The sequence below is a fragment of the Neoarius graeffei genome, chromosome 4, assembly GCF_027579695.1.
Source record: "Neoarius graeffei isolate fNeoGra1 chromosome 4, fNeoGra1.pri, whole genome shotgun sequence".
Lineage (NCBI taxonomy): Eukaryota > Metazoa > Chordata > Actinopteri > Siluriformes > Ariidae > Neoarius > Neoarius graeffei.
Genome location: NC_083572.1, coordinates 65156761 through 65184287, shown reverse-complemented (window position 1 = coordinate 65184287; position 27527 = coordinate 65156761). Strand labels below are relative to the sequence as shown.

Here is a 27527-nt window from a genome sequence, read left to right as displayed (position 1 = left end):
TCCTCGCAATAACCAAAGGAACTGGTACAACACAGAATAAAGCATCTATTTTGCTCACAGCATAGCCTGGTAGGACGAGTTTACATGTAAGACATGTTAACACCATATGATGCATTATTGCCTTTGTTACTTTGGTGAAAGAACTATGTCACTTTTGTGATTCGTTTGCAATAAATGGCCTCCACAAAACACAGCACATGACAATAATACAATGCTATCCATAAATAATTGGATGATTGACAATTCATCTTCATGCTGGATTTAAAATTAAACCGTGACATTCAAGTTAAAGTACAGACATTCCCCTTCAATTAATTCTCAAACTTTTTACAGCCAGAAATTCTTAACTGTAAAATCAATTCTCTGAACCCCTTAGTACAGATTTCTTTTATCAATATGTAAATGTGTATAGTAATATTTACTGAGTAAGAGAGGCTGCGATTTCTATATAGTTTGCCTAATAAATGCCATTAACTCTGGCATTTGACCATTTAACCTAATTTTGCATGGAAGTACAGAAACAAATCAACACATCCTATAACACTGGACTGTATGTATGCCATGTGCCATTTGTACTCATATAGGCATACTTGTGTATTTAGGAGAAGCACCTACAAATTTCCACTAAAGCAATCAACTATGAAAAAAAAATTATTGAACTGTGGACATGGAATTCTACATAAAGAATTCAAGTGGTCTATGAACAGGGAAAGTCTAATTGGTCTAATACATCTGTCATGATGTTTCACCAAAATAAAATGAAAAAGTATGAAACTTTTTTTTCTTATTTCTGTTTAACTTGTGTATATTACATGTCGTAATCAGAACAGAACCAGATCTGATCTCAGGTTACTCTGAAAGTGAGGGCGAGGAGGCTGGTGCCCAGCAGATCCCCCAGTGCAGTCAGGTAGGGGATGGAGTAATTATCAGGATCCAGACCATGTCGCCAGATCAGCCACACCAACACGTCTGCCACATACAGCAGTATTAGTACCTGTAGTGAAAGGAAATGAAACAGAAGAGAGCTGTGAGGCTCAAGTTTGCATATGAGTCAGATTTGGAGCTGGGTGTGAGCCAGCCTTAGTAATAACAGCTTTATTACTCTTGGTATAGTATACTATACTAGGGATAGTAGGTACTACATATACAAATCAAACAGTGAACGACACTTTCTTCAGAATCGTTGGGCACATTCAATTCTCCCATCAACATTTGAAAATCTGACTGAAAGCCATGCTTGTACCCAGGTCTGATGTTCATCCAAAGTGATAAACTGTCCTGAGATAGACTGTAATTACAGCTTGAAGACGCTGCTACAGTTTTCAGCCAAGCAATGTCCTGTTGTCAATTTTTTTTTTTAATTTCCCCCAATTTGGTCTTGCCAATTCCCACCCACTAGCTAACACTATCAAGACATCTACCAAATGGGGAAAGTGGGGCAAACACATGCATCATCTGAGATAAGCGAACCCAACCTTTGTATCTTTTCGAACTGCTGCTTATGTCAAGTCACAAGGCAGCATAAACTCGGAGGAAAGTCCCCACTGTTCTGCATTCATGAGCTCACAGGCACCAGTCACTGTTATTGACAATGGAGAAAGTATTAGATCCTGCCCACCCCGAGAGCATGGCCAGATTTGCCCTCTTGACTCCTGAACTTGTATGGCTTTGGCATCATCAGAATTTGAACTTCTTGTCTTCTAATGACAGTCAGCCAAAAGACACTTTTCTCAAAAAAATTTTTTTATAGCTAACAGTGATGCACAGTGACAGAAACCACAAGGAAAGGCTAATTTTTAATATTTTGAGACAGCTTAAAGCATGCATATAAGCTAGTTAGCAACATTAGCTTGAGTGTAAAGCAATGACTGTAAAAAAGGGAAAAAAAAGGTAGGTGTGGCTCCATGCCCTACAGTTCTATAGAAATGAAGCCAGAATTCCTCTGTGAGACAGACAAGAGTTGAAATCAGGTACACCTACTCATTTGATAGTCCTGCCCCCTTCTCCCAATACCAAACTCCAGTGCATTGCCAAGGCTGTCAATCACTTCATTCCCAATTGTATCCACGCTTTATTATGATACAGTAGAATAACATTTTAAAAATTAATTTCTGGGGGAAAATAAAATGTGCCGATATCAGCATAGGAAAAACTTAACTGCTCAAAGTAGACACTTTAGATGGAAAGACAGTTTCAATGAGAAATGTGACATGGAAAAATAGGCTGTTTTGTAACAGAAACACATGGGGATGGACAGAGCTAAACATTATACTGCAGCCAGCAGGGGCACGAGACCTATAGATGCCTCAAGTTTAGTCTCGTTGATGTGAACTAAAGAAGCAAACTTCAGATACCATCATGGAGAAGAAAAAATTTCAACAGACTGTTCTTTTAACGATGAGCAAATAACTCATCAACCACTGCAACGTTCTTCAAAGGGTAGCCTCAGTTGAATGTCTCGTCTCATCTCATCTCATTATCTCTAGCCGCTTTATCCTTCTACAGGGTCGCAGGCAAGCCGGAGCCCATCCCAGCTGACTACGGGCGAAAGGCAGGGTACACCCTGGACAAGTCGCCAGGTCATCACAGGGCTGACACATAGACACAGACAACCATTCATACTCACATTCACACCTACGGCCAATTTAGAGTCACCAGTTAACCTAACCTGCATGTCTTTGGACTGTGGGGGAAACCGGAGCACCCGGAGAAAACCCACGCGGACACGGGGAGAACATGCAAACTCCGCACAGAAAGGCCCTCGCCAGCCCCGGGGCTCGAACCCAGGACCTTCTTGCTGTGAGGCGACAGCGCTAACCACTACACCACCGTGCCGCCCTCAGTTGAATGTGTGTTTTTTTTTTTAAAGTGTGTATGTTTGTGCTCCAGTGGCCCCAGACCTGCAGTAATGCAGCACACAAGTAGCAGCAGACAAAAGCATATGTCATGGCAGTGTGTCCACCCTGGAGCAACTGGACTGTATAAAGGAAGAGCAGGTGACCAGGAACCACCAGCAGCAAAAGAACTCTAGCAGATCTGGAGTTCACTGCTGAACACAGACACAGAGATACACAATTAGCATCTTTAATAATCCCATTTCCTGACTTTGGCTTGTGATTGATAACTTGTAAATAAGCCTAGAGGTTGTCAAACACTCTGCGTTTGACTGGCCTCTGACCTGAGGAGCAGAAAGTCATGCCAGGATGAGGGCAGCACGTTTTAATGTGTTGGGATGTGATTCCAGGAACACTGATGCAGTGCAGGTAGGTGGCGATGCGGCTGGCCTGAATGCCCACCAGGTTCCCACCTACACCTATAACAGAGGGAGCAATGATTATCTACTGCCAGACAAACTCTAAATCCTGTTCAGATAAATCCTGAACATTATCCCATTTCAAAGATTTTAACTCTTTAAGGTTGAATAAAATTGTAAAGAAAAGTAGTTGTTCTGTTTTCTGACCTGAAACTAGATCCCTCTGGTTCCAAGACATATTTTGTATTTCCTGGTCCAATATATCTGATCCAACTAATCTGCTAATTAACAAGCCCTGAGTTGGCAAAGATGTGTTACAGCAGTAAAATTACAAACTATGCAAGCTTTAAGCAAATTACAACCATTACCTGCATTAGCCATGTGACGGTGGGTTTGTGTGTGAACTCCAAGCTAATCCTAGGTTTTTTAAAATTGCATGTACCCCATTCCAAAAAAGAGTGACAAAATTTGTCATTCGCATAGCTTCAATATTTAAAAGCATGTGGAAGTACAAGCATTTTAAAGTGCTGCATTGTGTACATTTCTGAAGATGATCTTGAAGGCTGCAGGCTAGGAAATAAAGCTTACTTAAAGTGGATAATTAAAGCATAGAAAGAACAACCGAGCTAACTTTTTTTTTTTAACACGATTGTGTACAACTGTTTCTCCTGGCATTTTATAATCTTGGTATATCAGTGTTGGTATACCTGCCTCAGAGACAATGGACAATAATATTAACACTGAGTTGATCAAATCAAAAGGGAAAGAAAGGGAGAAATAGTGTGTGTGCAATCGAGAAAGAGAGATGAAAAATTAAAGAAATGGAAAATGAGAGCTAGAAAACAAGACAGAGGATAGAGAATCAACGCAATGAGCTAGATCAGTGAATAAGAGGAAGTGGTGGAAAGAAATTTACATGGTGAAAAATGGGAGAAGGATGTGGGCACAGTGTATTACAATAAGTATCTTGGCAAGCAAAAATATTTAAATAATATTGGCTGGCTTTGAGTGGTCTATCAGATGTATTCCATTCAGCTAGCAGGATATTGAACAAGTCAAAGACGAGTTCAGTATCATGCTAGCTGAATGGAATATATCTGATAAACCATGGAAAAAAAGCTATAATTTATTATTATTATGACACATACACATTCCTTTCAAGTGTTCGTGTCTTTCTCTTTCAAAATTCTCTCAAAATCTCCCATATTGAATGAAGCAAACCTGGCAGCCATGTTTGTTTACAAATTGTCACAGTCACTTGCTAGCACAGAAGTTTTACGTTTCCGACGTGTGACATCATGTTGTCTTGACAACCATGCAATATCGTAAACCATATTCAACGCTCATTCTCCATTGGGTAGAGTGATGTAATACATGTAGGATAAGCGATATGCTAACAATATTGCATGCTATTAAAACCAAATGAATGGAACCCGCTAGAAAGGAACAGAATACATGTTTTTATTCCATCGAAAAAGTGTCCTGTATATATATTTTTTAATATCCCACAAGCCGAGTGGATCAATTAAAAAAAAAGTTTAAAATAAAAATAGGTTGAGGTCCAGACTGTTGGATGGCATGGCTATATGCAGAATACAAAGTATTATGGCAATATATTTAAAGCTGTTAGAGTGAGAGTAATCGCAAATTAGTAACTATGGAAGTAAACAAGAAAAGAATGTATGATCATAGTTTGCAGGGTTTAGTGTTTATGGAGCAATGGAGATGTGCTACAGCTATTGGTTCTGTAGGCTTGTGAAGACTGAAATAGATAGAAAAATCACTGAACCATCACTTGATAATTACCATCCCTGTGTCCAAAATCACTCACTTGTTCACTACTCCCTATATAGGGAATCACTATATAGAGGACTATATAGTGAGCTCATTGGTAAAATGAAAAAAAAAAAAACACTTTGGGACACTACTCCACCGCAACGTAATTTACGTCATTACTGTTGCACAATTAAAACGTGCCAGATGAGTCGGCTGGTGGGTTTTCAAAATAATAAATACATGCATGTGTTTTTGTGATAAATACATATCATACTGCGCGTATTTCCCACATTAATCAATACAAAGTACTTTGTGTCTGCTGCATCTTTCAGTTCTTTTAAATCAAGGCTGAATACTTTCTTCTTTGCTGCTTCCTTTTATTAAATCAAATTTGAGGCTTTTGATTTGATTTCTTTCAGCGCAACCGCAATGCATGATGGGATATATTGCTTGGTTAGTGACCATCAGTTGTACACTCCGTTTCACAATGCATTCTGGGATACTTTGAGTGCACTATATAGAGTGTAATAATTCTCACGATACATTCGGACAGCACTACAAAATGGCGTCCTCACTATATAGTGAGTAGGGAGTGATTTCGGACACAGGGCATGATTTCCAACCTGACATAATAACTGAAAGGAAACAACCTAATAATCCCAAACTTGTGAAAATTCCCAGAATCTATGCCTCTGTATACACACTGTAAACTGGATCATGCAAACAAATAATGTTTGACGACTTTCATTTTGCACCTGAGAGTTAAATTAAAAGAAAGATAAAGCATCACCTGGAATTTAATCTCATTATTGTTAATAGTTATCGATGAAATAATAGATTTCAGGTGTCAGCATGCATCTTTAATCAGTTATCTCCTTTTACATTGACCAGGCTCTGCTTGGACATTTTACTCGTTTTCTTTTCTTTTTTTTTTTACAAAATTATGTTTACACTACAGTGCTTACAGGAAAAGTAGCCCAGAGCTGGTGCACCTACCATTAATGATGGGTGTGAACACAGCCATGCCTTCAAACTGAGGGTCACTTACAGTCTTATCCAGGATCAATCCTCCTGCACTGTGAACACACCACAGAACCACAAGTTTACCCAGACAGCCTGGTTTCTGAGTCATCTCAGATTTGCACAGTTTAACAATGTGCTCATGACTTATGGATAATCAACAGCTTCATTGGGCCTCCTTTATAGAAAATGGAGAAAGAAAAGGAGTTTCTCAGAGGCAGATGTGGAAGTAATTTTGACCTATGTCTACACAAATAAAAATTTTATTTAGCAGCATAACAGCACTTGAAAAGAAAAAATCTAGAGATAAATTACAGAAAATGTGAAATAGGTTTGAATTGTGTAAGTGAAAAGGAAATTGTTTGTCATGAAACAGCTATGTTTCATTTTTTGAGTGCCTTGGTAACTGTCAGCTAGACGTCTCTTACACACTTCAAGCTCCAATTTTCGATATTTAACATTTCTTTAATTAATGGCATTAATAGAAAACAACTATACAACATCCCTTGGAAAATGTAGACTTTTCTTAACATATTTAACCAAGCAAATATTTCACCCCTGTGATACAGTGCTGACAGATAAAGGTGATGTACTCGAATAAACAGCAAGGAAAATTCGTTCTTTCAGTCATTTATTCAACAAAAATATCAATAGATGTAATATTCTTCTGTGGAGAAAGTAAGTACACCCTTGGCTTCAGGAACTAGTATTGCCCCTTTAACAGAAATAACTTCTTGTAGGCATTTTGCATAATTGTCCACCAGTCTCGGACATTGGCTTGTTGCAATTTTTGACCACTCTTCCATCAAAATTCCTTCAGTTGCAAGATGTTTGAGGGTTTTCTTGCATGCACTGCCCTTTTCAAATCTCCCTATGACATTTCAGTGGAGTTCAAATCTGGGCTTTGACGAGGCCATTCCATAACTCTCCATTTCTTCTTTTTGAGCTGTTCCTTGGTGGATTTGCTCGTGTGCTTAAGATCATTATCTTGTTGAAAGGTCCACCTCTGGTTCAACTTCATTTTTTTTTTTTAACAGATGGCCTCACATTATCTTCAAGCACTCTTTGATATGATTCAGAGTTCATAGTTGAATCAATGAATGCAAGCTTCCCAGTCCCTGAGGCAGCAAAGCAACCCCAAACCATAGCATTTCCACCACCATACTTCACAGTTGGTATGAGGTTCTTCTCCTGAAAAGCCATCTTTAGTTTGCTCCACATGTGTACTCTTACTGTGGCCAAACAACTCTACCTTTGATTTGTCTGTCCAGACCATGTTATTCCAAAAGGCCTGGTCTTTGCCTACATGTTCATTGGCAAGCTACAGTCTTGCTTTAACATTCCTTTTGGACAGCAAAAGCTTTTTCCTGGCACTCCTTCCATGCAGGTCAAATTTGTCCAATCTCTTTCTGATTGTAGATGTAGGCACTTTCACACCAACAGTTGCAAGAGTTACCTGCAGATTCAGTGATGAAATGTTGGGATTTTTGGAGACTTCTTTTAGCATCAAATGGTCTGCTCTTAGGCTGAATTTGCTGGGATGGCCAGTCCTGAACAAACTGGCAGTTGTTTGAAAACCACACCACTTGTAAATGATTTTCCTTATAGTGGAATGATTTATTTCTAATAACTTGGAGATCTTTTGACATCCCTTGCCAGATTCATAGACATCCACAACCTTTTTTTTTCTGAGGCCTTTAGAGAGCTCTTTAGATCTTGGCATGATGACACCACACACTTTAATAGCAAAGAGAACAACGGACCCTTGATGTCGGGTTTAAATAAGACTAGTTCCACCTGAAACACCTCCACCGGCAGGTGGAGCTCCTAATCTGAAACACCTGAAACACATGGCTGAAGTGCCTTTAAGTAAGGCACCGAACCCCTAACTGCTCTCCAGGCTGCTCTGGGTTTATTAAACGTCGCTCTGGATAAGAGCATCTGCTAAATGCCATTAATGTAATGTAATGTAATGATTCTAATTTTATGAACTTGAAAGTGTGATAAATGTACACTGTAAAAAATGTCCGTAGAATTAACAGGGAATTTATGTAAAATCATGACATAAAAAAACTGTAAATACAAAAACAATGAAGCAGTGTGTAATTTACATCAATATACTGTAAAACTCCTCACCAAATACCACTGTTAATTTAACAGTAAGAATATGTTGAATTGATCATATTTTTTTGTAGAATTTACAAATTGTTGTAGTTTAAACACAGACAAACTGTAATACTAAAACAGAATGTGATAGTTAAAATTACATAATTGCCCTGTTAAAAAAAATACAAAAACGGCCACTGTCGTGGCTCAGTCGACTAAGGCGCCATACTGTGAATCTGGGGACCCGGGTTCGATTCTGACCCAAGGTCATTTCCCAGTCTCTCTCTAGCTCATTTCCTGTCTCTACACTGTCCTATTCAATAAAGGTGAAAAAAGCCCCCCCAAAAAAATATCTGTCTAGTAGATCATTGAAACCAGCATACAAAAATCCCGTTGTTCTTACGGAAAAAAACTGGCAGCTGGAGTCACCAGAAAAAATCCGTAAAATATACAGCAAAACGGTAATTGCTTTTACGGTACAGCTTGTACATTTTACAGTTAAATCCAGCATATAAAACACTGGACTTCTGTTATATTTGCTACTTTAAACTGTAAAATGTACATGCTGTGCTGTAAAAGCAATTACTGTTTTGCTGTATATTTTACGGATTTTTTCTGGTGACTCCAGCTGCCAGTTTTTTTCCGTAAAAACAACGGGATTTTTTTTACAGTGTAAAGGTGTACTTACTTTTTTTGACTGATTTTCTTTTATTAAAATTATGAAAATGAAGAGAAAATGTCAATTTTATGTGCCATTTGTTGGCGTATATCACCTTTATCTGGAGGCATTGTATCAAAGAGAGTGAAATATTCACTTGTTCAAATATTTTGAGAAAAGTCTACAATTTCCATGAAATGTACTTATTTTTTCATTTTTTCACATCACACACACACACACACACACACACACACACATATATATACATACATATATACACACACACACACACACACACATATACATATATATATATATATATATATATATATATATATATAGAGAGAGAGAGAGAGAGAGAGAGAGAGAGAGAGAGAGAGAGAATCACATCACTCACTGAACACTTTATTAGGAACACCTCTACACCAATTCATTCATGCAGTTATCTAAAATCAGCCAATCATGTGGCAGCAGTGAAATGCATACTGTGATTTTAACGGTGGCACAGTCATTGGTGCCAAATCGGCTGTTTTGAGTATTTCTATAACTGCTGATTCTCATGGGATTTTCAGGTCCAATAGTCTCTAGAATTTACTCAGAATGGTGCAATAAAGAAAAAAACAAAGTGAGCGGCAGTTCTGTGGATGGAAACGCCTTGTTGATGAGAGGTCAACAGAGAATGGTCAGATTGATTCAGGCTGACAGAAAAGCTTCAATATCTCAGATATACAATTGTGCTGAGCAGAAAGGTATCTCAGAATGCACTACATATTAAATCTTGAGGCAGATGGACTACAACAGCAGAAGACCATGTCGAGTTCCATTTCTGTCAGCCAAGAACAGAAAGCTGAGGCTGCAGTGGGCACAGACTCACCAAAACTGTACAGCTGAAGACTGGAAAAACATAGCCTGGTCTGACTAATTTCTATTTCTGCTGAGGGACACAGATGGAGGAGTCAGAATTCAGAACCAGCAGCATGACTCCATGGACCCAAACTGCCTTGTATCCAGGCTGGTGGGGGTATTGTAATGGTGTGGGGCATGCTTTCTTGGCACACTTTGGACCCTTTAATACCAATCAATGATAGCTTAAATGCACAGCCTATTTGAGCCTTGTTGCTGACTATGTGCATCCCTTCATGACCACAACTCTTCTAATGGATGCTTCCAGCATGATAATGCACTGTCACAAAGCAAAAGTCATTTCAATCTGGTTTCATGAACATGACAATGAGTTCAATGTTCTTCAGTGACCTTCCCAGTCACCAGACCTGACTCCAGTAGAACTCTTTGGGATGTGGCAGAACAGGAGATTCACAGCATGAAAGTGCACCTCAAAAATCTGTTTTAGAAAAATGTTCCTAATAAAGTGCTCAGAGAGTGTGTACACACACACACACACACACACACACACACACACACACACACACATTTATATTACCGAGTTTCCTTATATGTAAATTTACACAAAGTCCTGGGAGGATGCTAACATTTGTTTTCAAACCAGGCAGAAATTCCTGCATGTCAATGTTCTCTGTAATTTCACTTTTGAAAGATTTGTGCCTAAATTTATTTGTATACAACTGAAAAATTATCCATTTTGTTGGGAAATAGAAATCATTCTTCTTGAATTGTTACCTGCTGATTAGCATAGCAATGATAACAGGTTGCCAGCCTGACTTCAGCACCTCTCTGATTGGTGGACTGCGGCGAGCAATGATCACCCAGAGAGGGATGAGCAAGAGGAACACAATGCATACAAGTAGAAGTAAATCCCACATCTCTGCAAGAGGGGAACAGGAAATTGTCAGTTACAAAGACAGTTAACAAACAGCTCAACCTGTCATCATCTTCATTATCATGTTCTTCTCCCTCGTCCAGCACTGTTGCCAGGTTGGGGTCCATGTGGACCCTACTGACCCACATGTCATATTAATTGGAGCATAGTTTTACATCGGATGCCCTTCCTGCCACAACCCTCCCATTTCTGGGCTTGGGGAAACAACCATTCACACACACATTCACACCTATGGACAATTTAGAGTAGCCAGTTAACCTAACTGCATGTCTTTGGACTATGGGGGAAACTGGAGCATCCGGAGGAAACCTACACAGACAGAAGAACATGCAAACTCCACACAGTAAGGCCCCTGTCGACCACTGGGCTCGAACCCAGAGCCTTGTTGCAAACAGCTCAACCTATATGCCTTATAATTCTAAACATAATGTGTTGTGAGCTGTATAACCATGTCCTATCTCCCTGTGACATAAACACAGTCGTGAAAGTTTCCAAAACCCTGTAAACCTTCAGTGTTAGTGTGTTGCAAAGGAATGGCTCATACCAGCTAACCTGTAATAATATTGTCATCCTCTGCTGTCCTCTAGTGGTAAATTAACAGTAACACTGCATTACTTAGTAAAACACTCCGAGGTTTGTCATGTTAATTCTTTAAAAAGTCGTACCATATTGTTCAATTATTCACTACTACTAATTATTTGGTAACTATCACAAACTAACAGAAAAAAATATATAGTTAAGACACCAAGAAAGTTAAGTGTGAGCATGTGAATGATTCAGGGAGTTCATAAGGGGTTAATTCATTTTAAAGCATTAACCTTCTGAATCTCTTTGGAAAGACAAGTCACCCAAGTGTGGCACTAATGGATAATATCAAATCTGTCACCACATGTCAGTAAGAGTCACCTCCATACATTCCCATTCCTGACAGTGGAGCAGCCACTAATATTTTTTTAAACATGCATCAGTCAGGGCGGCACGGTGGTGTAGTGATTAGAGCTGTCGCCTCACAGCAAGAAGGTCCTGGGTTCGAGCCCCGGGGCCGGCGAGGGCCTTTCTGTGTGGAGTTTGCATGTTGTCCGCGTGGGTTTCCTCCGGGTGCTCCGGTTTCCCCCACAGTCCAAAGACATGCAGGTTAGGTTAACTGGTGACTCTAAATTGACCGTAGGTGTGAATGTGAGTGTGAATGGTTGTCTGTGTGTCAGCCCTGTGATGACCTGGCGACTTGTCCAGGGTGTACCCCGCCTTTCGCCCGTAGTCAGCTGGGATAGGCTCCAGCTTGCCTGTGACCCTGTAGTAGGATAAAGCGGCTTGAGATAATGAGATGAGATGCATCAGTCAGTGATTTCTATTTTTGCAGCCAGCTGAATGGACATGGTTGGTTTTATTATGGAAATCAATGTTGCACCAAGCTCAGATGCCCAGTTAAAGGGCAAACACAAATCTGGAGTCAAAGTCAGGAGCCAAGCCTGCATTAATATATATTAGCAAGACAATAAAACCACAGCTATCACTAATGGCTTTATCAGTCCTGGCAGTTATGGAACATGGCTAGGCTATCAGATGAAATCATAAACTGATTGACTGATGGAATAACCATTTTTTAAGCTAAATTAATTTGTAAAAAGCCTGGTTTTCTTTTCATTGCTACAGAGCTTTACTATCAAAGCAAGACAGTTCTTTACACTGGCTGTCTGATTGTCTGGCAGGTAGGCCTAGAACATTCTTAGATCAGTCAAAGTCAAAGTCCTTCCTGCACCATGCATGGCGCGTTTGGCGGCACCAATCTCCGTTTCGAAGCCCTTGGCCTCTCGCCTATATTACATAGCTAGGGTTACAGTGGGGGGCTAGTCCTCTGGTAACCGCGAGAGTTTGACTCCCTACTTGCATCTGTATTGCAGAGTGCCTTGCCAGATGACAGTAGGCACCATTTTTATAATGGTCTTTGGTATGACCCAACCATGAGTAGAACTCGTGATCTCCCAATCGAGAGGCAGACACGCTAACCACTAGGCCACTCGCCGGTATCAGGAGGTTGATAATTTTACTCCATGGATGAGTCACTGATCTTGTGTCACATTGTAGCTGAAACAAGGATAAATGCTCACTTTGATCTAGCAGTCAAACTCAAGTGATGGCCCTGGAGGACAACAGGTGACTAAGCAGATACCTCTAAACTGGAAGAAGAAGCTGCCGATCCCTGCGAGCAGTGAGAGGGTGATGAGGTCACCGAGGCTGGCAGCTATGGGGGTCGCTACATTATCAGGGTTAATGCCCATCTTTCGAGATCCAGTGATCACCCCCGCCACCAGCAGCCCTATACACATAGAAAAGTAACTGAATCTATGTTCTATATAAAGTATGACATGATATTTTCATATGAGACATATGAAATATGAGATGACTTAAGAGTCACTAAAAGCTGACTGTAAAAACAGCACTCTCTGTACCAGAGGAGAACCGTCAGGGCCTTCGAGGCCTTCAGAGAAAGCCCAAACATATAAGCATTTCAAATGTTATATTTAATTTCTTTCATTCTTTCATAATTTCATTATAATTATTCTCTTGTAATTTGGCCTTATTTTCTATCAAATTTGTTTCAGAAATGAAAGGGTTACTGTCCTGAAAAAATTGAGTTATCCAATGAAATTTTTTTTGTTGTTGTCTCTAGTCTGAGAAGAGTTTAGAGCTGGCTCACTCATTAGTTAGGACTTCATTGCCAGGACAGAAGGCCATGGCAGTGTATGTTTATGTAAAAAGTGACAGATGAATTAACCAATCAAATTTTGATTTATAGTGGGAGGGGCCAAAAATTGATCACCCTTTTTCAAAGGCCAACACGAGCTTAACCACGAGTCTAACCACGAGTCAGCGCCATCAGCACAGGCTAACAACCGAGGAACTAAGATTTCTGTCTCCAGACTCTTCTTCCACACACACTCACCACAGTATTTTTCACTCATTTCCCTGTGTAATTTACTTAGTTACAGTGGTGCTTGAAAGTTTGTGAACCCTTTAGAATTTTCTATATTTCTGCATAAATATGACCTAAAACATCATCAGATTTTCACACAAGTCCTAAAAGTAGATAAAGAGAACCCAGTTAAACAAATGAGACAAAAATATTATACTTGGCCATTTATTTATTGAGGAAAATGATCCAATGTTATGTATCTGTGAGTGGCAAAAGTATGTGAACCTCTAGGATTAGCAGTTAATTTGAAGGCAAGGCAAGGCAAGTTTATTTATATAGCACATTTCATACACAATGGCAGTTCAATGTGCTTTACAGAAGCAAAAACAAAAACAGTAAACAATAGAGAAATAAAATTACATAAAATAATTTTATTTTTAATCTAAAACAATTAATTAAAAGAATTAAAAGAAAATAATAAGAATTAAACAACAGTAGAAATAAAATAATAAAATGCCAAAAAGAAAAAAGGAGAAAAAGAAAAAGAAACCAGCGGAATAAAATAGAATAAAATTAAAGTAAATTTAAAACATGCAGAGAAAGTAAAGATTATAAAAAATGTAAAAATATTAATTATTTAACAGAAAGCATCTGAAAACAGCTTGGTCTTTAACCTAGATTTGAAGCTGCCAACAGCAGGAGCATTTTTAATGTCCTCTGGCAGTTGGTTCCATAGATGTACTGCATAGTAGCTAAAAGCTGCTTCACCACACTTTGTTTTAACAAAGGTGAAATTAGAGTCAGGTGTTTTCAATCAATGAGATGACATTCAGGTGTGAGTGGGCACCCTGTTTTATTTAAAGAACAGGGATCTATCAAAGTCTGATCTTCACAACACATGTTTGTGGAAGTGTATCATGGCACAAACAAAGGAGATTTCTGAGGACCTCAGAAAAAGCGTTGTTGATGCTCATCAGACTGGAAAAGTTTACAAAACCATCTCTGAAGAGTTTGGACTCCACCAATCCACAGTCAGATATATTGTTTACAAATGGAGGAAGTTCAAGACCATTGTTACCCTCCCCAGGAGTGGTCGACCAACAAAAGATCACTTCAAGAGCAAGGCGTGTAATAGTCGGCGAGGTCACAAAGGACCCCAGGGTAACTTCTAAGCAAACGAAGGCCTCTCTCACATTGGCTAATTTTCACGAGTCCACCATCAGGAGAACACTGAACAATGGTGTGCTTGGCAGGGTTGCAAATAGAAAGCCACTGCTCTCCAAAAAGTACATTGCTGCTCATCTGCAGTTTACTAAAGATCACGTGGGCAAGCCAGAAGGCTATTGGAAAAATGTTTTGTGGATGGATGAGACCAAAATAGAACTTTTTGGTTTAAATGAGAAGTGTTATGTTTGGAGAAAGGAAAACACTGCATTCTAGCACAAGAACTATATCCCATCCATGGAACATGGTGGTGGTAGTATCATGGTTTGGGCCTGTTTTGCTGCATCTGGGTCAGGATGGCTTGCCATCATTGATGGAACAATGAATTCTGAATTATAACAGCAAATTCTAAAGGAAAATGTCAGGACATCTGTCCATGAACTGAATCTCAAGAGAAGGTGGGTCATGCAGCAAGACAATGACCCTAAGCACACAAGTAATTCTACCAAAGAATGGTTAAAGAAGAATAAAGTTAATGTTTTGAAATGGCCAAGTCAAAGTCCTGACCTTAATCCAATCGAAACGTTGTGGAAGGACCTGAAGTGAGCAGTTCATGTGAGGAAACCCACCAACATCCCAGAGTTGAAGCTGTTCTGTACGGAGGAATGGACTAAAATTCCTCCAAGCCGGTGTGCAGGACTGATCAACAGTTACCGGAAACATTTAGTTGCAGTTATTACTGCACAAGGGGGTCACACCAGATACTGAAAGCAAAGGTTCACATACTTTTGCCACTCACAGATACACTACCGTTCAAAAGTTTGGGGTCACCCAGACAATTTTGTGTTTTCCATGAAAAGTCACACTTTTATTTACCACCATAAGTTGTAAAATGATTAGAAAATATAGTCAAGACATTTTTCTGGCCATTTTGAGCATTTAATCAACCCCACAAATGTGATGCTCCAGAAACTCATCTCATCTCATTATCTCTAGCCGCTTTATCCTTCTACAGGGTCGCAGGAGCCTATCCCAGCTGACTACGGGCGAAAGGCGGGGTACACCCTGGACAAGTCGCCAGGTCATCACAGGGCTGACACATAGACACAGACAACCATTCACACTCACATTCACACCTACGGTCAATTTAGAGTCACCAGTTAACCTAACCTGCATGTCTTTGGACTGTGGGGGAAACCGGAGCACCCGGAGGAAACCCACGCGGACATGGGGAGAACATGCAAACTCCACACAGAAAGGCCCTCGCCGGCCCCGGGGCTCGAACCCAGGACCTTCTTGCTGTGAGGCGACAGCGCTAACCACTACACCACCGTGCCGCCCGCTCCAGAAACTCAATCTGCTCAAAGGAAGGTCAGTTTTATAGCTTCTCTAAAGAGCTCAACTGTTTTCAGCTGTGCTAACATGATTGTACAAGGGTTTTCTAATCATCCATTAGCCTTCTGAGGCAATGAGCAAACACATTGTACCATTAGAACACTGGAGTGATAGTTGCTGGAAATGGGCCTCTATACACCTATGTAGATATTGCACCAAAAACCAGACACTTGCAGCTAGAATAGTCATTTACCACATTAGCAATGTATAGTGTATTTCTGATTAGTTTAAAGTGATCTTCATTGAAAAGAACAGTGCTTTTCTTTCAAAAATAAGGAAATTTCAAAGTGACCCCAAACTTTTGAACGGTAGTGTATGTTATATTGGATCATTTTCCTCAATAAATAAATGACCAAGTATAACATTTTTGTTTCATTTGTTTAACTGGGTTCTCTTTATCTATTTTTAGGACTTGTGTGAAAATCTGATGATGTTTTAGGTTATATATCTATGCAGAAATATAGAAAATTCTAAAGGGTTCACAAACTTTCAAGCATTGACAACTACACAAAATGGAGCGACCTGGCACCCTGCCACTAATCCTTTACAAAATCCTTTGCCCTGTTGCTTTTTTGGTGTGTCTGGCTAAGTTTTGACTGAGCTCAAGTCCCAGCTCCAATAGTAACAGTTTGCCACTGCTCTGTAGCTACCCATCTCTTAGTCCATGAAAGAAGATTAAAAGACACTATGAGCTGACCTAAAGTGAGAGCAGAGATGAAAGCTGTAGTCACACTGCTAGCAGACAGTACAACAGCCTGATGAAGATCCACACTACCCTTAATCAAGCCCCCGAAGCTTATTGCAGCCAGCACAGCCAAAAAACCCACCACTGTGGCCTGCACCTGAGAGAGAGAATGGGTGGAGGGATGGGTTGTCAGTTACAGATGAGGTCAGAAAATGAACATGTGTTTATGTGTGTGAGTGTCCAGTTAGAAAGACCTGGACTAAAGCTAGATTGGTGTACACCGTCAATGTCTGCTGCTTGGGATTGTCTAGCTGGCCGGTGTTGGCCTGGATGAAGGAGATAAACAGGAAATAAGAGTTAACTCATAAGTTAATTTTTGTATCTTTTCTCATATACCATCAAATATGAAATATATGTTATGTGCATTTGTGTTGAATTCCAGCTTGGGTTATAAACTGACTTCAGAACATGAAATATCTCAAACAGAAATAATTATACCATTTTTGCTTGTTTTTAAAAAAAAAATTATATATATCTTAGCAAGTAAAAATCTCTTGAATGCAGTATGGATATTTATTTGATTTTCATAGGATTTCATTTATCATGAGAATATTATAATGCAAATATATTATTATTATTCAGGGCGGCACAGTGGTGTAGTGGTTAGCGCCGTCACCTCACAGCAAGAAGGTCCAGGTTCGAGCCCCGTGGCCGGCGAGGGCCTTTCTGTGTGGAGTTTGCATTTTCTTCCCGTTTCCTCCGGGTGCTCCGGTTTCCCCCACAGTCCAAAGGCATGCAGGTTAGGTTAACTGGTGACTCTAAATTGACCGTAGGTGTGAATGTGAATGGTTGTCTGTGTCTATGTGTCAGCCCTGTGATGACCTGGCGACTTGTCCAGGGTGTACCCCGCCTTTCGCCCGTAGTCAGCTGGGATAGGCTCCAGCTTGCCTGCGACCCTGTAGAACAGGATAAAGCGGCTAGAGATAATGAGATGAGATATTATTATTCAGGCTTTTAGACACAAATTTCAAGGTTTGATTTTCTTTTTTTTTGATTGGCAGATAAATTTTGCTTCTTTCTAGAAATAAATGCTTAAAATTAGAAAAATAGTCCTGTTTTACTGGCTTATCATTTCAAGCTTGAAATTACTACAAATGACTGGTTTAACAAATCATATTTGGTTTAGTCATCTTATAATAGGAAATACAAGATATATTGGACTGCATTCAAGATACTTTCACTTGCTAAGTTCACTTTGCAGTGTATTTGCTTGTTTGTTTATTAAACCAATTACATATTTCTTGTGCTGTGTAGGTGTCTGTGCTCACTGCTGTAGATAGTCTGGATGCTAAAGTCATCTCCAAATTTCCCTTTAAGCCCACTAGTGCAGGAACCAAGATAAACACTTCAGAGATTTCTTTAAGCATTTCCCAGTGCTGAAACACACACAGACCAAGAATCAATGCAAAAAAAGGAATAAAATGATTTAACCTGCAGTTTAATCATGCACTTCTATACACATGCACGCACACACTATATTTATGATCATTCCAGCCACCAGACTGAGGTTTGCCAGAAGGTATGGCAGCAGTACATGAGCAGCGATATGTATGGAACTCACTGGAAGGTAGCCACTGGCTGAAATGTATCAGCTTACAGGTGAATCCTCGTAGTTTCTGTCCTACAAATGTCCACTCCAGCTCCAGATGCACAAAAACGATCATAAATTCAGACATACAGCTTGCCCCGGAGCTGTCACAGAGTATATAGTGCACAGCACTGTGTCCTCCAATTCACTCTGAGTTTATGAGAAAATTCTAGAAGGATGAAACATGGAGGACTGTGGTGCCATAAAGGGGAAAAAGAAACATTGTCTTTTGCTGGTGGCATATTTTCAATGATCAGAAAGAACTTTAAAGATCCCAAAACAAATACATTTTCAAAAGAAAGCAATCCAGAAGCTGAAGATGAGATACACTTGTTGATTCCCTGTTCTTTATTCTCTCCCCCCGTCCTGCTGCTCAGCCATTTTCCATCACTTCCTGATTCAATGTCATTGTATTTGAAGGGCAAATTTGGTCTTGATCTGGAGGGGTCATCTCTGTGCATACAAATATACAGGTCTAAACTTAAAATGTATCTCTTTCCCTCTCACACACACACACACACTCTTACACTTCACTCCTTAGCAGCACTGCTACAGATGGACTCCTGTGGAAGCCACTGCGTTGTCGGAGCCTAAAGAGCATTCTGGTGCGCTGGGAGAGAGAGACCCAGAAGGCAGCCAGCTTTTTCTCTGATGAGTGTGTTCTCCGTTGCTCAGCGGTCACATTCTGCAGCAGTAGGTCCCCCCTCATCATCTCTCCCACACAGATACCAGGTGCAGGCAGCTCACAATCCTGCAGATTTTTAAATCAGGCTGCTCCTCAAGTACAGTGTATGTAATGAAGGTCCTTGTATCTGCAGAGTGGGTATCCTCTGATTAGTGATGTATGATGTCTGGGGCAGTCATGAGTCCTAAAGTGCCGCAAGTACAAGAACGCTGGTTGGTGTGGTCCTCCAGAGGCAAGTGACTCACTCACTCTCTCTCTCTCTCTCTCTCTCTCATGAATGGGAGAGAGACAGGCTAGTTCCAGCCTGATATGGTTCTTTCTTCTTCATTTTTTCTGCTCAATCTATTAAAAGCCTCTGCACCTCCTCTCTTTTGAAATTAAATTAATGTCTTCTTGTCCTTCCCTCTCCTCTTCTTTCTACTCCAGACAGATGTTTACCTCCATGCACATACATTATTATCTTAATTCTCATTGTGTATCCTGTACCATATAATCAGTACTTCCCATGGCTGCATTTGATAGACTTCATTTGATAAATAGAGAAAGTGGTTGCCCTCTGTCCCTTAAAATCAGAGGACAACCAAAGGAGAGCCAGTGAGTCAGCAAATGTGTGACTGAGTCATGAGGTCTGAAAATATATGGGCCAATAACTGGCAGGCTTCTCTCCTCCTCTGTAGACATGATGCTGTAATAAGGGATTTCTCTATAATCAAAACAGTTACTTATCATTAGAGAGAAATCATGTATCTCAAAAATTCAATGTGAACACAGCAGCAGTTGATGTGTCTTAAGTGCTCCTATTATAGGCAGGAAGCGTTATGTAATAAGACACTTATTAAAACACTGATGTACCTGGGTAAGGCATTCTTTCACCATCTTCACTCCAGCACGCACATAGTACTCCTAGTAGCTATTCAGACTAGTGACACTTTTCATTTTTATGTCAGCAAATATTTGAACTCATTTGCACCAAATCTGTATTAATCAAATGTCGGTGAGTGCTAATATCTACAAAAATATTTGCATTCTTTAAAAACACTGAGAATATCTACATTTCTAAGATTCATCTATAATTCTGAGGCCTGTAATCAACATACAGTAATTGATATAAAAAAGTACAACTACCAAGTGCTATACTGTCAACTTGAGAACTAGCTTTCATGTGTTCCCATCTACAGGAAAGGGATAAACAGACTCTTTCTGAGGAAGTTCAAGTCCTTTAGTGTTTGCAGCAAGATGTTCTACCAGTCTCTGGTAGCCAGTGCAGTCTTCATCGTAGCAATATGCTGGGGAGGTGGCATCCGAGCTGGAGATGCAAAAAAGCTCAGACTGATCAAGAAGGCTGGCTTGGCCTTGGGATGCTGCATGGACGGTTTTAAGGTCGTGGTGGAAAAGAGGACACTCAAAGTCACAACCATTCTGGACAAAAAACAGCATCCCCTCCATGAACTACTGGTTAAGCAGCAGACCCCCTTGAGTAGAAGACTCATTCAGCTCTGCTGTAGAAAGGAATCAGAGCATTTTTTAACATAGTTACTGGGAGACCAAATGGTCTCCCAGTGGCCAGATTTGGTCTCCTAGTCAATACCAAACCAGCTTCACTGGCAGACCAAATTTTAAACCAAGTTATGTCTTATCATTTGGTTCAATCAGTTGCAATTAATTAACCAAGTACCATGTAAGTATACATTTAACAAGGAAAACGAAGATCTATGCTATAAGATATACACACAAGATCATGTTGGTTAAGAAAAACAAAACTAAAATTTGGTTACTGAGATGGCTGATGTCAGAATCCGATGTCATTACTGTGTAACTTTGAGTGTCTTTGACATAACATTTGTGCTTGGTAATTGCTCTTGATAGCTGTGTAGTCACTGTAGTGTGTTTGTCTGTATGGTGATTGGTGAACCATTTTGCATCACAGAATATGCCGCAGCGGTGCAGCCGCATGGACTCTGGGGCCTGTGATTGTATTGCCCAGACCAGTTGGTCTCCTAGTGGAAAATCCTTAAAAAAATGCTCTGAAAGGAATGGTACAGGAAGTTGTTTGTAGCAGCAGCTCATCACTGTGCAGGGACAGTGTTTTCCTCTGAGCCAGTCTTAGGATAAGCTCTTTGGACAACAGTTGAACATTACACCCCCATCCACTTTTCATATCCATACTTACTTTACTTCTATTATTTTTTCTTTAAATTTTCCTCAGTCACTATCTACACAATACTGTATAACATTATTCAATTTATCACTGTTTACAATGTTTGCACTGCCCTACCACATTAATTCCACTCAAGTCTGTTGCTTATATTTACAATGTTTACACCACACTGCACTACCATATAACACATCACACTCTTACACTGTGTGAGAGATTTTTCTCATTTATAATTACTTTTAATATGCTTCTAACTCGACTCTAAATTGCCCGTAGGTGTGAATGTGAGTGTGAATGGTTGTCTGTGTCTATGTGTCAGCCCTGTGATGACCTGGCGACTTGTCCAGGGTGTACCCTGCCTTTCGCCCGTAGTCAGCTGGGATAGGCTCCAGCTTGCCTGCGACCCTGTAGAAGGATAAAGCGGCTAGAGATAATGAGATGAGATGAGATACTTCTAACTCTTAGTGATGCTCTAATAGGTGAAACTCCTCCTCTATACATCTCTCCATCTCTTTTGTATCTATCCATCTTTTTTTTTTGTAAACAGTATTGGCCATGGTAGCACAGTGGTGTAGTGGTTAGCACTGTCAGCTCACAGCAAGAAGATTCTGGGTTTGAGCCTAGTGGCCAACGGGGGCCTTTCTGTGCGGAGTTTGCATGTCCTCTCTGTGTCTGCATGGATTTCCTCCGGGTGCTCCGGTTTCCCTCACAGACCAAAGACATGCAGGTTAGGCTAATTGGTGTCTCTAAATTGACCGTAGGTGTGAATGTGAGTGTGAATGGTTGTTTGTCTCTGTGTCAGCCCTGCAATGATCTGGCAACTTGTCCAGGGTGTACCCCACCTCTCGCCCATAATCAGCTGGGATAGGCTCCAGCTTGCCTGCGACCCTGCACAGGATAAGCGGCTACAGATAATGGATGGATGGAATATTGTCCATAATGTGGAAAAAAAACAAACAAACAACTGTTCAAAATTTAGAGTTTGGTTATAACAAAACATGCGGATCAACAATTCTAGAGATAGCTAGTTAAGTTAGCAAACTGCTTATGTCATGTAGTCAAGCTGTTCTATAAATATAACTTAAAATACATGAGTAGAAAGTTCATAAAACAGGTAACAGTTATATCTACTGTAAATTATAGATGAAATTAGCTAGGTAATTCACACAAAATTTTGCCTAGATTCCTAGAGTTTGGAAATGACCATCGTAGCATGCTTTATATGGCTAGACAAAAACATACAACATTGATTATATGAAAAACATTAAGTCATTTCAATGCCACATTGGACCATGACCTATAAGCCCATCCTGCTGAAAAACCAGTAGCCAAAACACAGGCCAAGCTGGTCAAATCAGTATCTTTCCTAGCAGTTAAGTCATTTTCCAGCTTCCTTATTAGTTGACTAAATTGATCAATAAATGCCTAAGATTTCCTAATTGGCGGACTGTTGTGTTACTTTAATAAAAATAGCATTTGGTAGTGGTTGACCGCTAGAAATGATGGTATACAATCTTGACCATTTTGGTATGTGTTTTGGTAGCTGGTCAGACTAGCTATACCTTTCAGCAGAGCATGATTATGTATTATCAGTTATATGCTATCGTTCTTTAAAGGAGAACTGAAGGCAATTTTTTTAATTATCAAAAGTCTTTATCTCATTTTATTAAATATAGGAATGCATTTTTGATAGCTATTTTGTCACTGCTATAGCAAGTTATGAATGTTTGAAATATGCTATGCATATGTCAAAGCAATGGCTGTAAACAAGATTTGCTGAGACCTGTGCGAGACATCGTAGGACGGAAGTAAAATGTACAGCGGAAATCAAAGTGACCAACATCTGCTAACGGTGTCAAACGATGCTCTTTCGAATGCTGATGTAATCAAGCCGGAAGTTTTGTTTGTTTTGATAGCAATCAGGAAAGTTTGAAAAAAGTAGGCAGTAATCATTTAAACTCATTTTCATGCAATATTTCATTTGGAAAACAGTTCATTTGGTGGAATAAATGTGACACAAGATGCCGAGTACATGTTTTGCACCTAGTTGTGGTCTGGCTGACACTTCACGTTTCGAAGTCTTGCATAAGCCTCGTGAAGATCGCGCGGATAAGCGACGCCTGCCGTGGACCAAACGAACTAAATTCAACATGGCTAAAAAACGAATAGACCGATAAGTATAATACTTAATTGCAATTAGTTGCCAATACGAGTCATGATAAAGGTTACTAAAATAAAAAACGTAATTGAATAACATGCTAATTAAGAAATAAAATCAAGTTTAAAAATGACTTCAGTTCTCCTTTAAGCAGAGGCAAATTGTTATGAATGGAAACTGTTAATTAGATACTTGAACTTATCAGGGATGGACAATGGGCCTACATTTTGCAAGCTAAACATACAAAAAGCTGTCATCAAAGTTATGCATTAATTTCATGGTGTTTGGCTGCTGGTCCACAGTAGACTGGGTCATACTGTATGTCAGGGTGATCATGACATCTAATGCTGTTGAACCACACTGATATGCATTCGTGTGGTGTCCACGCTGCTAAACTGAGCATTTATGTGTCTTTGCCATAAATATGCATTTCATGGCATGTTAAAACAAGATATAAATGAAACAATATAAACCAAACACATATATCCAATGTCAGCACTAACCTGTATTTCATCCAGCACCATTCCAGCAGTGACCGTTCCTAGTCCAGCAAGCCAGAAAGGAACCAGCACTTGCTGAAAAATGACTGAAGAAGACTCTGCTGTCATTAGACCAATCTTAATATTAAAAAGACCTCAAAGCCTTCAAACCAGCGGTGTCTGAAATTCAGGTCGTTGTAGTATTCAGATAAATGGACGATATTCTTCTAAAAGTTTAGAACCATGTCCAGAGCTTGATCATATAGCTTACAGACTTGCTCAGCTTTTCTTTAGCTTTCACGAATATCTTATTCCATAATGTCAGAATCCTATAATCCATTTATGAGTTTTGGTCAATAAAATACCCTGAGCACAGTATCCATGTGAAATAGACAGCAGCCTTGTGATGAACTGGGAAGAGTTTACAAATGTCCTGTCCATTCCCACACTTATTGGTCAATAATCTTTTTGGCATGATTTACAGTCATGTGAAAAAAAAAAAAAGTACATCCCATGGAAACTGTAGACTTTCCTCAACATTTAAACAAGCAAACATTTCACTCTCTTTGATACAATGCCTACAGATAAAGGTAATATACGCCAACAAATGACACAAAATTGCCATTTTGTTTTAGTCTTTGTTTTAGTCTTTATTTAAATACAAAATAAATAAAAGGCAACACGTGCCAAATTTACAAAAGATAAGGAAAAAAATTATAACATCTAAAAAAAAAGCATAATTATAAACTACTAATAAATGTATAAAATATTAACTATTATATCTATTTAAAAAGACACCTATTTATAAAAACCGATTTAAATCGGTCAGTTCATACTCTAGGAAGTATGTACTGGTGCGCTCTGTCCCTGAGCTGTCTAGTCCTTTTTGGCGGTAATAATTCATTAAGGGCAGTGTCAGTGGTTGTAATCCTATTCCACAACTTCCGATCTCTGTTGTTCAAAATATCCATAAATGAGGTATTTCTTGGAGCAGTACCCAAATTTATGAGCCCTAGCAAATAATTTATCTATTCTACTTAAAATACTTACTATAGAAGGCATTGCCCCAGACCTCTATAGCATATGTAAAAATGGATAATATTAAACTTTGAAAAAGTAAATCTAAGCTGCTAATAGGAAATGTATAATATTTACAGACTCTAAAGATATAGATGACTACTAGCTTTGCTGAGATTTTCAAAATGAGTGTCCCAATTTGGAGGATTCTCCTCAAACGTTACCCCCAACAGTTGTTTATCTTTATGTTTAATGATCGTCAGTGGGTCAGGGGAGGATTTAGTACTCTTCCCCTTAAGTAGGAGTTCCCATGTTTTCTTGAGACTGATCTTCATTTTGTTTTCATCGGCCCACCTTATGAAAGAATGCACTTCTAATTCAGAATCATCAACAGAGCTTTTGCTGGCAGAAATGGGCACACTAAGAGTTATATCATCTGAATATTTAACTAACAGATTCCTAGGGTTGACGGCCTTAACATTATTAATCATGATGGAAAATAGAATGGGCCCGAGGACAGTTCCCTGTGGAACACCTCTATTGATGGATAAATACCTCATTTGAATGCCATCAACTACTACCCTTTGCTTCCTGTTATACAGAAAGCTAATAAGCCAGTTAATTATATCTCATCTCATTATCTCTAGCTGCTTTATCCTGTTCTACAGGGTCGCAGGCAAACTGGAGCCTATCCCAGCTGACTACGGGTGAAAGGCGGGGTACACTCTGGACAAGTCGCCAGGTCATCACAGGGCCAACACATAGACACAGACAACCATTCACACTCACACCTATGGTCAATTTAGAGTCACCAGTTAACCTAACCTGCATGTCTTTGGACTGTGGGGGAAACCGGAGCACCCGGAGGAAACCCCCGCAGACACGGGGAGAACATGCAAACTCCGCATAGAAAGGCCCTCGCCGGCCACGGGGATCAAACCCGGACCCTTTTGCTGTGAGATGACAGCGCTAACCACTACACCACCGTACCGCCCCAGTTAATGATATATGGATTAATATTAACTTGAACTAGTTTTGCGCAAAGGCGGCACGGTGGTGTAGTGGTTAGCGCTGTCGCCTCACAGCAAGAAGGTCCTGGGTTCGAGCCCCGGGGCTGGCGAGGGCCTTTCTGTGCGGAGTTTGCATGTTCTCCCCGTGTCCGCGTGGGTTTCCTCCGGGTGCTCCGGTTTCCCCCACAGTCCAAAGACATGCAGGTTAGGTTAACTGGTGACTCTAAATTGACCGTAGGTGTGAATGTGAGTATGAATGGTTGTCTGTGTCTATGTGTCAGCCCTGCGATGACCTGGCGACTTGTCCAGGGTGTACCCTGCCTTTCACCCGTAGTCAGCTGGGATAGGCTCCAGCTTGCCTGCGACCCTGTAGAAGGATAAAGCGGCTAGAGATAATGAGATGAGATGAATTTTGCGCAAAGGATACTATGCGACACAGAGTCGAAGGCTTTGCTAAAGCCAAAAGAAAAAACTCTCATGAAATCTACATCACCATCCAGCCACTTCAGCCAGAAGTGTTGACACTTAATTAAAGCCATGCTGGAATTATGGCCCTGGTGATAAGCAAATTGATCAGTCAACATAATTATTACATCGACTAGCTAGTTCCTGCTTATAAACTAATCGCTCAAAAAGGCGCATAATAATAGCAGTAATAGAAATAGGCCTAAGCTGGCAACAAGTAGTCAGTGGGGACTCCTTTGGTAAGGGCTTGATATCAGCATGCTTCCACAAGGAAGGCACCTTGTGCTGCCTCAGTGAGCAATTAAACACATCAGCGATGACAGGAGCAAGATCATAAGCATAGTCCTTAAAAGAGCCAATAAGGTAGTTTGTCCAGTCCACAAGCAGTCCTCTTTATCTTGGTAAGAAATTCCATGACAGCATAAACAGATATGTCTGTAAAGATTCTCAGTCATCCAGGTCATAGTAAACTGTGGGTGGTAAAAGAGAGCAACTGGACTTGCTTGAAGATTCTTAAAGATGTTTCACCTCTCATCCGAAAGGCTTCTTCGGATGAGAGGTGAAACGTCTTCAAGAATCTTCAAGCAAGTCCAGTTGCTCTCTTTTACCACCCACAGCATAAACAGATAGTTCAGGAATTCTAGCACTAGGTGAAATGTTGACAGCGACTGGAGGAACGTAGTCAGGCTCGGTGTTGATGTCACAAAAGAACTCTTTAATAGTTTAAATTTAAAAAAGCAAAAATAAGAAAAAGTATGTACACCTTTACATTTATCACACTTTCACGTTCATAAAATTAGAAGCAGGTGTTTCAGATTAGGTGCCATTAAATTAGAAGCTCCTGCCAGTGCAAGTACAGGTGGAACCCGCTTATTTAAACCTGAAACCTAGGGTCTGGTGTTCTCTTTGCTATTAATGTGTGTGGTGTCATGCCAAGATCTAAAGAGCTAAGGACCTCAGAAAAAGGTTGTGGATGTCTATGAATCTGGCAAGGGATTTCAAAAGATCTCCACGTTATTAGAAATAAGTCATTCCACTGTAAGGAAACTCATCTACAAAGTGGTGTAGATTTAAAACAACTGCCAATTTGTCCAGGACCGGCCGCTCCAACAAATTCAGCCCAAGAGCAGACAGTTTGATG

General features: G+C 40.0%; 1 protein-coding gene across 1 annotated transcript; it reads right to left on the bottom strand.

Annotated features, from left to right (window-relative positions):
* Positions 1-668: 668 nt before the first annotated feature.
* On the bottom strand, positions 669-24026 carry LOC132884444 (solute carrier family 41 member 1-like). The gene is made up of 10 exons (XM_060918286.1): positions 23919-24026; positions 18098-18205; positions 17024-17095; positions 16782-16926; positions 12782-12928; positions 10452-10596; positions 6026-6105; positions 3179-3313; positions 2901-3049; positions 669-994 (listed from the first exon to the last, which is right to left on the bottom strand). The coding sequence occupies exons 1-10, from the start codon at positions 24021-24023 to the stop codon at positions 845-847; spliced, it is 1236 nt and encodes a 411-aa protein (XP_060774269.1). The 5' UTR covers positions 24024-24026; the 3' UTR covers positions 669-844.
* Positions 24027-27527: the final 3501 nt, after the last annotated feature.